General features: G+C 36.4%; 1 protein-coding gene across 12 annotated transcripts in view; it reads right to left on the bottom strand.

The window, feature by feature from the left end:
- Positions 1 to 13,301, bottom strand: part of HECTD2 (HECT domain E3 ubiquitin protein ligase 2) — a 41,192-nt gene that overhangs the window by 15,010 nt on the left and 12,881 nt on the right. For 5 of the 12 annotated variants that reach the window (XM_064463790.1, XM_064463789.1, XM_064463792.1 and 2 more), the window contains exons 4-11: positions 10,206 to 10,308; positions 9,184 to 9,273; positions 8,516 to 8,580; positions 7,433 to 7,478; positions 6,209 to 6,318; positions 4,694 to 4,842; positions 3,012 to 3,135; positions 660 to 756 (exon numbers count right to left, since the gene is read on the bottom strand). In XM_064463790.1, the coding sequence (XP_064319860.1) occupies positions 660 to 756; positions 3,012 to 3,135; positions 4,694 to 4,842; positions 6,209 to 6,318; positions 7,433 to 7,478; positions 8,516 to 8,580; positions 9,184 to 9,273; positions 10,206 to 10,308 (784 nt within the window). Of the gene's footprint in view, positions 1 to 617; positions 757 to 1,398; positions 2,307 to 3,011; positions 3,136 to 4,693; positions 4,843 to 6,208; positions 6,319 to 7,432; positions 7,479 to 8,515; positions 8,581 to 9,183; positions 9,274 to 10,205; positions 10,309 to 13,301 lie in introns of those variants that run through there. The other 7 variants (XR_010374947.1, XR_010374948.1, XR_010374946.1 and 4 more) reach the window with 6 other exon arrangements.

Genomic DNA, 13,301 nt, shown 5'->3' with positions numbered 1-13,301 from the left:
CAGCAATTGTGCAGCAACCTTTTAAACTCCCCAAATAGTTAAAAACATGCCCATAAGATTCTGGAGACTGGCCTGTGCTTTACTAAGCTATTCATAAGACAGCAGGACAGGAATGGATAGGCGGTGGTGTTGCCACACTGAGCACCAAGGAAACCAGCTATCACCTAGCTCCTGAAGAAAACTACCTCTGAAGGAGGCAGACAACGCCTCTTTCAAAAGAAAAGAGGTCACCCAGAAAGAGTACCTCTTCTGTGACCTGTGAAAATGCAGTTGCATCTTGGTCTTCCAAGACAACATATCTTCACAGAATAAAACAGGAAACTGTCCAAAAGCCTCATGGAATTTTTCTTCCTTAATTATCTTGTTAATTTAACATGCTAGCACATTATGCTGGTGTCTCAGAAAGAAAAAAAAGAATACTCTTTCTGGTATTTATAAGCATCCTGAAACTAAGCACAGTAGAATGGAAAATATTGAGAGAATCCAGCATCGACATTTGTAGACTAGTAATAGCAAAACAGCTCAAGTTCTTTTCACGGTAGTCCAAAATACTATAAGTTGTGATGAAAGGCTGTATGTAATATCAATCCAACAAAAACTTATAAAGTGCCAGTGCATGAGACACAAACACTTATCACTAATATCACTAAATGACTTACCCGTGCAATACTTATCATCTGTTGTTCTGAGTCCCTTTGAATAATTACTTTTTTTGCTGCTATAGAAATAATAAATGGGTACTGACAGAAAGAAAACCTAACAACAAGAGAAGAGAAGATAAAATATTTCCTTTTTAGCATCTAGCATATGATTTTCTTTTTAAGAATACAGGAGTGAATCTTTGCATTATCATTCAATACCTACCTTCCCTCCACTGACAGTCATTTGCAAATAGCTGCTGGGGTTTTTTTGTTGCATACATAGATACTCAATTCAGCAGAACAAGCCGTTATTTGCAAATACTACTAGAAATTATAATTAGTAATAACACCCTCTTTTTTATTGTTTATCATTATCAAGAGACCTAATAAAAAGTCATCTGCTTTAAATACTACATTTTAATTGCTACATTGAATTAAAGAAAATTATATCATCTTATTAAATACAAGAAAAACAGTTATCTCAGTGCAGCATTCTTAGGTACACCGTAGAAATACTTCTGGTTTGGCTTATTTGCTGCAGAATTGATTTTCAAAGGGACTGATTTTCCACAGATCCTTCAGATTTAACCCGGGGTTACAAGGGTTTAGGACTTCTAAAATATCAGATCACAGCTACATTCCACAGCAATCAAATAATACAAACAATTCTGAAAAACTTCAGAAATCATCTAGGATAAAAGATTTTTTTGTTACTGATTATTTTGGTAAGTTTTTGTTGATTTAGCTCATGCATCACCTCGCAGAAGTTCATATTGAAATACCCAGAGCTTCAGACTCTATGTGTGCATCTTCAATCCAGACTGCACGTGCACCCTGCATCCTGCCTGTGAGAAGCTCTGGATTCGAATGTCTTTAGGAAAGAAAGGAAAATGAGGAAAAAATATTCTCACTTGGTCTCCTGGAAATCCTCATCCAAAATGTTCTACCAAGCTGTGTTGACTTAGTTTGAAGAATTATGTATTTCAAAATATTTCATAGGGAAGGTAAACCAGCAGTTGCTGCTACTTGGCCTTCTTAGTTCTAAGCATATAATATTGATTGCAATTCTTTGTTACTGTTTGTTTGTCTGTTTTTAAGTGGAACAACACAGAGTTAAAAGATGTAAAATTGGAAAAAAGTGGAGTTGTAACAAAGGAAACGAAATTTACTTTACGAATAATACAGCTAGCCTGCGCTTCAGCTACTCCTGAAATCATGTACAAAGCAAACTTTGTTTTGATATATTTTGAGTTCCCACTGTCCCAGCTAACTGAAAAGAAATGGAGCAGGTAGAAATCTCACAGCCCTTTTGTAAGTTTGGATGTGGGTGCCAGAAGAGCCAGATGGTGCCAATGGGGAAAAAAACCCTAAAATATTGAAGCTCAGCAGTATTCAGATTGCAATGCTTTGACTGAGACAACGCAAAGCCTACTGTACATTTATTGCTATCATGTATTGTGGGTTCTGTTGGGGTTTTGGGGTGTTTTGTTCTTCCTTCCCAAGCAGAGTATCAGGTATTGGACAGAAGCCTAGCCTAAAATACCTGCTTTGGTGGAGCAAATGATGCGCTCTGAGTTTTCCTCAACTGCTGCCAAAGGCAAGGAAGATTGCACACACAGTAAACAAAAAGCTCCATATGGATGGTCGATGGGTTAAATCAGCTTACTGGACAGTGTTGAAATATAGGGAAATTTTAACTGATTCAGATTCAGTCTCGTGTAAAGACTGAGTGATACATACTGATATCCTGAAAAATACAGTTAATAAGATTTTAGACTTTAGCAGAAAGATGAAATGCCTGTTTCTCTAGATATTTCTAAATCTAAATCATACTGCTGGCTGCCTCTGACAAGAAGAGAAATACCTTTGCAAGCTTTGAGCCTGTAAATCTTTGAGTATTTACTTTCATGTAACAGAAATAGTACAATTGATTTCACTGGAACATATATGACTGGAGCCACATATATACAGGTAGGTAGATATATTTTCATCATTAAGTGGCAAGTATGCACACAACACCACTTTCTAGTAATGTATTGGAGGTTTAAAATATGTCTTTACTAAGACACAATTAAAAGTCTATGCAAATAAATAATAAACATAATCTATATTTTACATCTTTTCTACAGTTTGCAAAGGTAAGATTTATTACGGTCAGTCACGCATCCATGCAGTAGCAAGTATAGCAAGGTGTAGCTATTCTATGTTTTTCCAATAAAATACAGTATTTAATGTGGCTATATATATGCATAAGGGGTAGGTATACCATTTATACACACACTGTATATACACACACTATATAGAGGAGAAATATACATAGCGTAGATACGGTGCTGTGAAATATAAGAAAAAAAGAGTTATTCTTCTTACCTGTGAGAATTTCCATAACATTGCCAGTTATGATATTCTTCCATAAGATCAATATGATCAAGTGTAGAATTATAGAAATCCGTATATGAAATAATAGGAGGACTGATCAGACTATTTGCAGCGTCTACAAAGAAAACACAAAAGCCTTTTAAAATACTGCCTGGATTTGGCACATCCGTTTCCTAGGCATCCTGAGCACCAGTGACATCAGAAACTTTAAGCCAAATCAGCTACTGATAACTTTGCCTCAGTCTCAGCTACAGACTTACAACTATAACGCAACACCATATGACATCATATTAATTGCTGTAGAAAATAAAGTTCAGCCCTAATTCAACCCATTTATGACAAGAGAAACTCCATTTGGCTCTAGCCCACTTAATAACATAGACTAAGTTAAGGTTTCATGGATAAAGAATGCTATGTTCTGCTGGGATCAATGAAACAGCAGTCTGATAGATGGATTTCTTGAACACCTTCACCAAGTTTCAAACATAGCTATGGATATAACATACACATGCTTTCCAGGTAACAATTATCCCTTTGAGTTTAATGCCTGTTTGCAAAAGGGATGGAAAGGGAGGGGCACAATACAGAGCATGCAAAGTTACGCCTATACCATCTAGACTCACCAGTACAAAAATTAAGTACTTGACCACATGAAGAAAACGAATTCACATTTAAGCTGCCTATCTAATTATGTAACATTCATTTAATGTCAAACAGCTAGTAAGTTTACTCTATTTGCACTTAAACAACATTTAATTTTGATCAGTCAAATGAAGTAGTGTATTTTGAATCACTAAGTATCTCTGTTCCCAGAATTAAGGAATAGCAACTCTTTCACAGATGACTAGACAGCACAAGTCTTGGTTTTAGATAGAGTTGGGCAGATGTGTCTAAACTGTCACTCTGGAGAGGCAGGACTGCGCAGCCTGCTTTTAAGTACAAGTTTTAAGCTGACATTGAAATGAAAACATACTCATTCCAATCTGAATTTTAACTTTGTGGTTTCATTTCCTCCTAGAAAGGAGAAAGATTTTTTACCCCTGTAGAAAAGGGGACTGACCTTAAGCCTCCCATTTCCATAGTAAATAGTCTCATCACTAAGCTATTGGGGATGAGTGGAGGAGAAGATTTGCATTTGCAATGGTCAAAGTTGCTGTGCTCTGTGTTGACCTGGAAAGGAATTTACCTTTTTAAGCTGTGGTTTTGGAGTTGAGGCACGTGCATTGCCTAACTTCTCTTAGATGCTAAACAATTCTGCGGGGGTAAGCCAATTACAGAAGAAATTCTGGCAATTACACATTTAAAACAGTTTCTTTTATAAATCCAAGGGAAACCTTAACCATTGGTTACTTCTGTGGATTTTTGTTTGAATGTTCTTCAGTTGTTGTTAGAGGAACATGATGCATAGCAATTATCCTCTATTGGAAAGCAAGTACAAAGACTTGCCAATAGAACACGTTTTTATTGCTTACTCTTTGGCATTTTATTTTAGTTTGTACTGTGCCACCATCATTGTCAGTCTCCTGCAGAAGCAGAGAGACACAAACTATCCCCTCCCCAATATGTGTGTACACACATATATGTACACATATATATGTGTACATATATATATGTACACACAAATGTACATATATATACATACACATGCATCACGGTTCAAGAAAAACACCTACTAAATAAAGCCAGGACTTTGGTTGCTGACGGAATCCACCAGGAGCATTTCACCATAGGTGGAAACTCTTCAGGTTTTGCAGGAAACAGGCGTAAAGAAATAAATTGCAGTAATCTGTCTACCAGCTGCTTGAACCTTCTCTGGGAAATCCTAAAACAAACATGCTGCAGTTACTCCCACACTCGAGTTTGTATTATCAGATTTCAATGTCATTTTTTAAAAAACATGCTTTTATCTTATACATAAAAAAAGAAAAATTGAAATATAAAATTTGAAGAAGCCTGCTTTGAAATATTGGCACACAGCAAGGCTCTTCAGGGCACCCCTAACTATGCTTTTTAATGTCTGTTAAAAAAAAAGGCAATAGAATCATTACTTGTTCTTGACTTTTAGTAAACAAAAAGAAAACAAAAATCCTTCGCTATTTCACTCCACAATCTGAATAGTGAGGGATTCTGATTTCTTTTATTTTGAGATACTTGGTTCTATTGAATGAAGAGTGGAAAGTACTTCCTACACTTGTGACAAGTGCACATTTCAAATTATGTGCTGCACCACTTCCATAATTTCACAACAAACATGTATGGGTAGATATACTAAAGCATCCTTTCCTAAATAAGAGCTCTCCTGTTTTAATGGTTTAGATTTCTAATTCATGTTTTAGGAATAAAAACATCAATATGCGTATTGCATCCTTAAGCAGGAGGGTAAACTTTATTTGTAAATACCGATTAAAATGAAATCATGTATTACCACCATTTTAAGCAAATCTAGACACATTACAGGGTGGGAGCAGGGAAATATAACTTCCATCCATGGAGAGAAGAAAATCCTTTATTAACAGATTCCCTAGGAGATAAGGGAATTGTGAAAATGGCCATTCAAACTTTCTTTTTTACCCCAGACCAAACTTTTTGCACAGTCATTATAAGGAAGGCAACCTACATACCAATTTAAAAGCCGCTCTTTGGGCAGTGACTTTATTAGTAAGGTGCTATTAGAGTTATTTCAATTAATTAAAAATCTAATGTTCTAACTACACTCTCTCACCACCTCTATTACACTACGAAGCAGGGACTCGATTTCATTTGTGGTTTGTATACCATATAGTAAAGTTACAGTATCTTTTGAAAATTATGCAAGACAAACCTTTATTTAAACAAAGACCATAAAGATGTTTGTATTAATAATACCGTTTAAACATGTATCTAAAATAATTACATACATAAGTTATTTTGCATGTGTTACGGAAAAATAACTTACAAGTTATTTTACAATTAAGGCTTTTTTGCATAAAGATACTAATTTTTATACATTATATACAGTTTGCATCTATAAATCAGTATCACTTAGTGGACTATGTCCAAGTGTACTTTGAAAACAACAAAAACAATCTCTTTAGTCAATTAAATTAACTTTCATATAATCTATAAAACAGTCAACATCAAATGGAAATACAGTAGCAATTGTAATCCTAAAAATGGAATTTTTAATTTTATTTTTTTATTTTTTTTACTTTTTAGACCAGTGCACTAGGAAATGATGGTCAGCTTCTGTTAAGGCTGCTATCTGTCTTAGCAAGTGAGCATAGATGACATAAGTAGAAGTGTTACTAAATTGAGGATTCTGAAAAAGATTAAAAAAATGTGTTAGGTTAATAAACTGCATAAAGGGAAAAAAGTCGTTAGGATTTTTTTCTTATGTTTGCTGTTCCCAATACAATTACGCAGGACAGGAATTCACAAAATTGCTGTGACAGTGGTAAGACTATGAAAAAAAGATTTGAAACTTCTAGTCAAAATAAAAAGTATGTAACTTCTATATTGTAAAAGTAAGATTTGTTTGTTTGGTTTCAAAAGAAAGCCCACGGGTAATAAAGGCAGTACTCAATATATATTTCTCAATTATCATTTACTGTGTAGCACATAAATTACACTCCTCTGAGTGATGTGCTTTCCATCTCAGTAATAAGGATTCTCATAGCTCCAGTCTTCCCGTACACCAATCCAAACTTGTATTCCCTCTTATGTATGAGTTCACACATTCCCACTTTTCAGCAGGATATTCCTTATAATTCACAGCTAGTACACCACCCCAGAGAAGAAAACTATTGTCTCAAAAAATTAAATTACCGTCTGATCTTCTCAAATAAGAGCAGAAACCTCTCTTTGTGCAGAGAGGTGTTATCTACGCTGGCAAACTTTACAGGGGACATCTGCTACAAATGCAAATCAGCTACACCAGCAAAGGCGGTAGGTTAACACAGACAGAAATCAGACAACGGAGCCTGTCAGACAGACTGCAGAGAGTCTGCCGGATAAAACGCAACAGTGGAGAAAGTTACAGCAATATCAGAAAGTGCATATACTGAAAGTTTCTGGAAAGATCAGAGTTACAGCATACCAATAAAGCAAATCTGGTAATAAGGAAGAAATAAGAACAAATAACCTGCTAAAACATTTGTTCCTTCAACCCACAAAATGACAGGAAACAATTACATGTCTAACTTAGTTCATAGTTTTAATCTCTGCAACCTTTCCCCATCAACTACCTTGCATTAAGCTCCCATTCCCATCATGCATACCCTACACTTCTTTCATATTTTAATACATTCTTATAATAGGAAATTAAATGTGAAGTATCTCAGCTATTCAAAGTATCTTGTTTGCATAGTATACTGGTTTATAGATTATAAATTAAGCAGACATACACTTAAATAAAAATACTGTCTTTTTCTTACCTGTAAAAGTATACAGTATGCTCTAAGATCATCTTTTGTTCGCGGCCTATGAATGAATGAAATAAGCAGAACCATATGTATACATCACATGTATACACACATTAAGAGTCATGAAAATACGCACCCTATGGTTTAACTTTGCTTTGCCAATACGTGTTGAATACCGCATTTAAGGATCTTCACTGCTCTCAGAAACTGAAAAGCACACAAAGATTCTGACTACTGTCTAAAGGCAGTAGCATCTGTCTTTTGTGGCACAGCACAAGAGAGAAGGGGAAAAAAAATTCAGAATTGAACAGTAAGAGGTTTTCCAAAGAGGGAAGTCCATGCTGTTGTCTATCTCGGGTGACACCACAGGAGAGTTTATTTGCCCCATCTTAGATATGTCCTGCCAGAATTCTCCGTACACTTTTACCACTGCAATTGCTGTACTTCTTGCTGTTTATCTGCTTCAAGGCTTTTACACAACCACGAACACATGCAGCAATAGCACAGAAGAGGTAGTAAAAGGCAGAGAAAGGAATAGCCAAGGGCTGGGTCACAGGTTAGCCACAAGGTGCTGTCTCTTGCTATATATTTTTGTGAATCAAACCATGCATTCTCACTTCCATTAATTCTTGCTAAAACGCTGTCATCTCCAAACCTCCTGCCTTTGGGCCAGCCCTTTCTATGCCATTGCCACACATGAACAGTATTGTGAAGGAAACTTCAGATCAAGGAATTATCTAGGTTAAAACATGTTAGTTGCTGTTGAGGGGTGCATGGGGACAATATGTTTTACTCCAGAAAAATTCCTTAATTCATCTCACAGTTCAGACGCCCAAAAGACTGCCCTGGCAACAAGCAGCTGAGATTTTTGGGGAATGCATGGCTGGGGTTGGACCTGCCTCCCAGAGGGTCAGTGTCAGTTTAGAGAGTTGAAGATATGTTTCAGCAAATTTGCCTCCTGAACAGAGACAAGTTCTTATGAGTCAAATAAGTTCTATTAGAATATTTTCTTTCTTTGGCTAAAACAAAAAAGACAGAAAGTGCATCAGTTTTAAGTGCTGGCACAGCACTAATGCAAACATTTGTTATAATTACCCTTTCCATTCTTGTAGCAGACCATTAATTATTCCTTTTAGGACTGACTTCTGAACATCTTGAGGCTATGGAAAAAGGAGAGGAAAAATCATATCTGATGTAATTATACATATTCTATACAAGATATTGCACAAACAAGCAAGTTTGTTTTGCTTGTAATTCAAGTCAGCTAAGAAATCTTTTGTGTTACGATGCTGAGCTCCTAAGTATCCTTCCTCGAAGACTATTGCTGAGGCCTGGAGTTGTGCCAATGGTGGCTTTCAATGCCTTAAACAACTTACAAACTGTAAATATAATTTCTAAATTACTCCTGTCCTTTGTCTATAGGCAGAGTACCTACTTTTTGTTACCCCCATCCTCACATTTTCCTTACTGCCCACCATGCAGTGTCCCACCACAGTCACGTCATACCTTGCAAGTGGTCTTTGAGATCTAGCACGGAATAAACTCTGCACTACTAGTAGCAAAAATTTCCTCCTCTTTTCCTACAGCAGTTTTCATGATTCTATGGGAATTCTCATGGGACCGTTTTAAGTATGTTTTGAGAGATTCTTCAGAAATTGTGCCTATCTGAGAAAAACTTTCAGTATAAATTGCTTCTTAGCATATTTCTTTGCTGAAGCAATTGTTACAGTGTTTTAAAACATGAATTGTTTTCTTCTACTTACAGTATTTAATAAGGCATCATAGACAACATTCACAAATTTCGCATTGATTCCAGAGTCCTCAATGGTATTAAATGGAGAATCAGTATCTTTCTGTAAGTCAGATAATACATGAAGCATTTTGGTTTTGAAATGTTTTGAGTATTTTAGCTGTCTTTGAAAATAAAAGTTTAACAGCAAATTTAAACAAAGCACATACAGATATAACTTTACTTTCCTTATCAAAACATAAGAATCTAAGTTGCTTTTATCAATACGTGAAAGATGAAAGTAAACAATATTAATCTTACACAATGGCAACATTCATGTAACTCCATTACCTTGCCATTCTATTTTAAAAATGTAAGATGGTTTCAAATAATGAGTTACGTTTGAATTTCCACCTTTCATCTTTGTTGTCGATCCGTCATCAGACAAGAGCAACAAAATGATAAGCGTTCAATATTTGTTAAGTAACTAAAAGTCACAGCTTATTTTGCTTAGGTTCAGGCCCTACTGTCCATATTAAACATCCTAAGTACCTTCTGCTCTGTAATTGGCAGCAAATAAGCAAATATCAATTTAGCATGAATTCACAACGTTTTCACACACAAATATGATCTTTCCCAAAGAAAGCTGAGTATGCCATCCCAACACAAGAATAGCTATACTACTTGAGCCCACATCACACTGTGTTTTACGGACAGGGAATTTCTGTTTCCAGATTTGTCTGGGCCTCTGTTTTAGCTGCATTACCTTGCATGCTTTTAAACTGCAATTTGTGTAGGAAGTATCTACAGTGTCATAGCGTCACAAAACGAACTACATACAGGAATTGTAAAGCTCCACATACACTTGAAATATATCTGCTTAAACAGGAATCAATACATCAGTGCAATTGATTGTCCACCAAAGGCAGGTGAGAACATGACAAAATTATCCTAGTGGCCAGAGTAACTTGCTGCAAGCCTTTAACTGATGTTTTTGTAAATACTTTGAAGATACAAAGCACTGTAAGTACTAAATACTATTATGATTTTTTCTACCTTAAATGCAGCATTTATCTCCAGGAAAGAATCAAATGTTGTAGAATAAAAATCATGTACAGCTCTCCAATCTCCTGATGACTTAGCCTTTTCCACATCATCCCTAGAAAGAATATATGAAAATATTGGCAATATAAGGGTTCAATCTGCTCAACCACTTCAACTTTAGACTGCACTGTAACTATAAGCTTTCCTCACTAAGCACACTTAGAAGACAGACAAGTATAATATCAGTATCTTTCTAACATCTTCCTTGTCATTTTATGATTATGGTATTACAAGAGAACAAAAGCATAGTTTGTGCTTGAAACACCTGAGCAATGTCTCTTATTCAAACTGTTAATTCATGGTGTCACAGTTCAGTAGGTTAAGACAAATAATTAGCAGAATAGAATTACGCTGAAGATATACTGACATGATAAAATTTCTGAGACTAATTTATTTGAATATGCAGGCTACTAGTCAAATTCATTACAATTTCTAGAAGATTTTATTTCTCTTCAAATTTTTCAAGTAAAACTGAATCTTTGTATATGACTGTACACATTCTTTAAGGGGACAACAAAATCTATGGATTTACTCTTAAAGTCATTTTAAGTATTGGACCTTAAAGTATCTGTATATGAAATTTTGTATAATATCACACATCTAAAAAAAACCAACCAAGAAAAAAAACCCCAAACAACCTTTGTAGCAGAATTTTATTTTAGCTATCCACAATGCTGTTGACACAAATCCCAGTTTGTTCCCCCACAGATAATTTCTTTTGTAGTAGATATTTAAAAAAATTTATCAGTGGGACACACCAAAAATGCTAATGACTTTTTAATACTTTAGTTGAAAGAATAAAATTCTTGGTAATTATGTAATTAGGCAGCAGTCAATAGACACAAAAATGTGAAGATGGAAAAAATTTCAGCTCTTCAGATCACCTGAATACCAACAAATGATCAACTCTCGTCCATTCTCTTTTATACCTGTTTCCTTTTCCACCAAATACACACAGACTAATCAAAAAGCATTCTCCTTCCTCACTGAATGTACAAAATTTCGAACACAGAAAAGAGCAACAAAGAGTATATGCTCATACGCCTCTTGGAGCAACTGTGATTTTTTTTTTTCCCCTTCCCCATCTGTTTGAAAAATAGATGAATCAGGCTTTTTCCTAGGAATACATCTCCCCATGTCCTGACCAGATTAATCTATTGTAAAACACTTGAGGGTATTACAGCAGCATAATACTGCTTTGTGGATGGTAAAGGGGAAAAAAAAATACCAAACCAAAACCAAACAAAAAAACCCCAACCAAAACCAACAACCAGCAGCCTCGCTTTCAATTAATTAGTAAATACCCCTCTAAACATCCACTCTGAAGAAACACCCTGCCAGTATATCCTCACATATTGCAGGCAGAATCCCCTAGTACAGACACCCCTTATGCCATTAGTTTTTCAGCAAAATTATGCCATTTCCTCAAATGACACTGTTAACATCACAATTTTTGGGAACACGGCTTTGTCAAGTAAAGAAAAAACATTCTCTACTGCCTTGTGCTTATAGTGAACCAAGCAATGCCAGAAAAACTTTGTGGTGTAGACCTGACATCAGGGAAATAGTTAAAAACAGTTCAGGTGGTTTCCCTGGGGACTTCTGCTAGCCTAGCTAAGCTGATCAAGCATCATGTACCAAATATAACAGTGCTGGAAGAAAACTAATGCAGATACAGTTTTGATTAAGGGTCTGTACTGATCTGGAAAAACGGAAGTGGAACACAAGACACTATTTTGCATCAATCCTACCTTCTTTCTAGCTAAATCAGTGTTACAGGGCAGCAGCATAAATATTGTCTGCACAGACTCTTGAATCTTAACACTCTTTTTACTTACACAAACTTAAAGCATATCTGGGTTGCATCAAAAAGGGCATCGCCAGCAGAGAGAAAGAAGTCATTATCCTGCTCTACTCAGCGCTTGTCAGGCCACACCTGGAGTACTGTGTCCAGTTCTGGTCCCCGCTGTACAAAAGGATGTGGGCAGGCTGGAAGGGGACCAGAGAAGGGCCACCAAGATGATCAGAGGACTGGGAAGCTGCCATACGAGGATAGGCTGGGAGAACTGGGTTTGTTCAGCCTTGAGAAAAGGAGGCTCAGAGGGGATCTCACCCCCATGTACCAGGACTTAAGGGGCAGCTACAGAGAAGATGGAGACTCCCATTTTACACAGAGTCCCATGGAGAGGACAAGGGGGATGGACATAAGTTGCTCTTGGGGAGATTCCAATTGGACACAAGAGGGAAATTTTTCACAGTGAGGACAGTCACCACTGGAATAATCTCCCCAGGGAAGGGGTTGACTCGGCCATGTTGGACACCTTCAAGAGTCGCCTGGACAGGGTGCTGGGCCATCTTGTCTAGGCTGTGCTCTTCCCAGAAAGGTTGGACTAGATGATCCCTGAGGTCCCTTCCAACCTGGGATTCTGTGATTCATAGACACGTGCTAGAATAGCTTACACTTACACTGCTTAAAATCGTGGTCACATAAGCAGCAAGTATACATGAAAAAAGAAATAAGTTTTTGCCATAAACCTAATATTGAAAATTAACGCTCTTTAACATAATGCATGAAGAAAGGTCATCCATACTTTTAGCCAAAGTTAGAAATAGTGCAGTCCACATATATCACTGGTCCAGGTCCTCAAATATGATGTTGTACATTTCAGTGTCTGACATGCAGTGTTTCGCACAAGACTGAGAATGTCCAGTACCTCAGTGGACAGGACACGCCATAATTGGCAGTACAAACAAAATACCTAAGACTGAAAGGGATTTTCCAACCTACAATAAGCCATACATATTTTTTCCCCACACCTAAACATCCACAGGATGTCAGGAATTGAATTTCTATCTCTGAAGTACAAGCTTTGCCATTTCTTGAGCAGAATACTTCAAGCTAGACAGTATTTTGATACTTTTCACAGTAACAGAGTTATCAATCCCACCATCACAACCAAACACCTACTACTACTAGTCAATCTTACTGAACTGTTCCTTCATTTGAGATTAACAAAATCGAATATATGAATTAGGACAAAATGAAGG

Source organism: Phalacrocorax carbo, chromosome 12 (assembly GCF_963921805.1).
Source record: "Phalacrocorax carbo chromosome 12, bPhaCar2.1, whole genome shotgun sequence".
NCBI lineage: Eukaryota > Metazoa > Chordata > Aves > Suliformes > Phalacrocoracidae > Phalacrocorax > Phalacrocorax carbo.
This window is presented reverse-complemented; position numbering and strand designations above follow the sequence as displayed.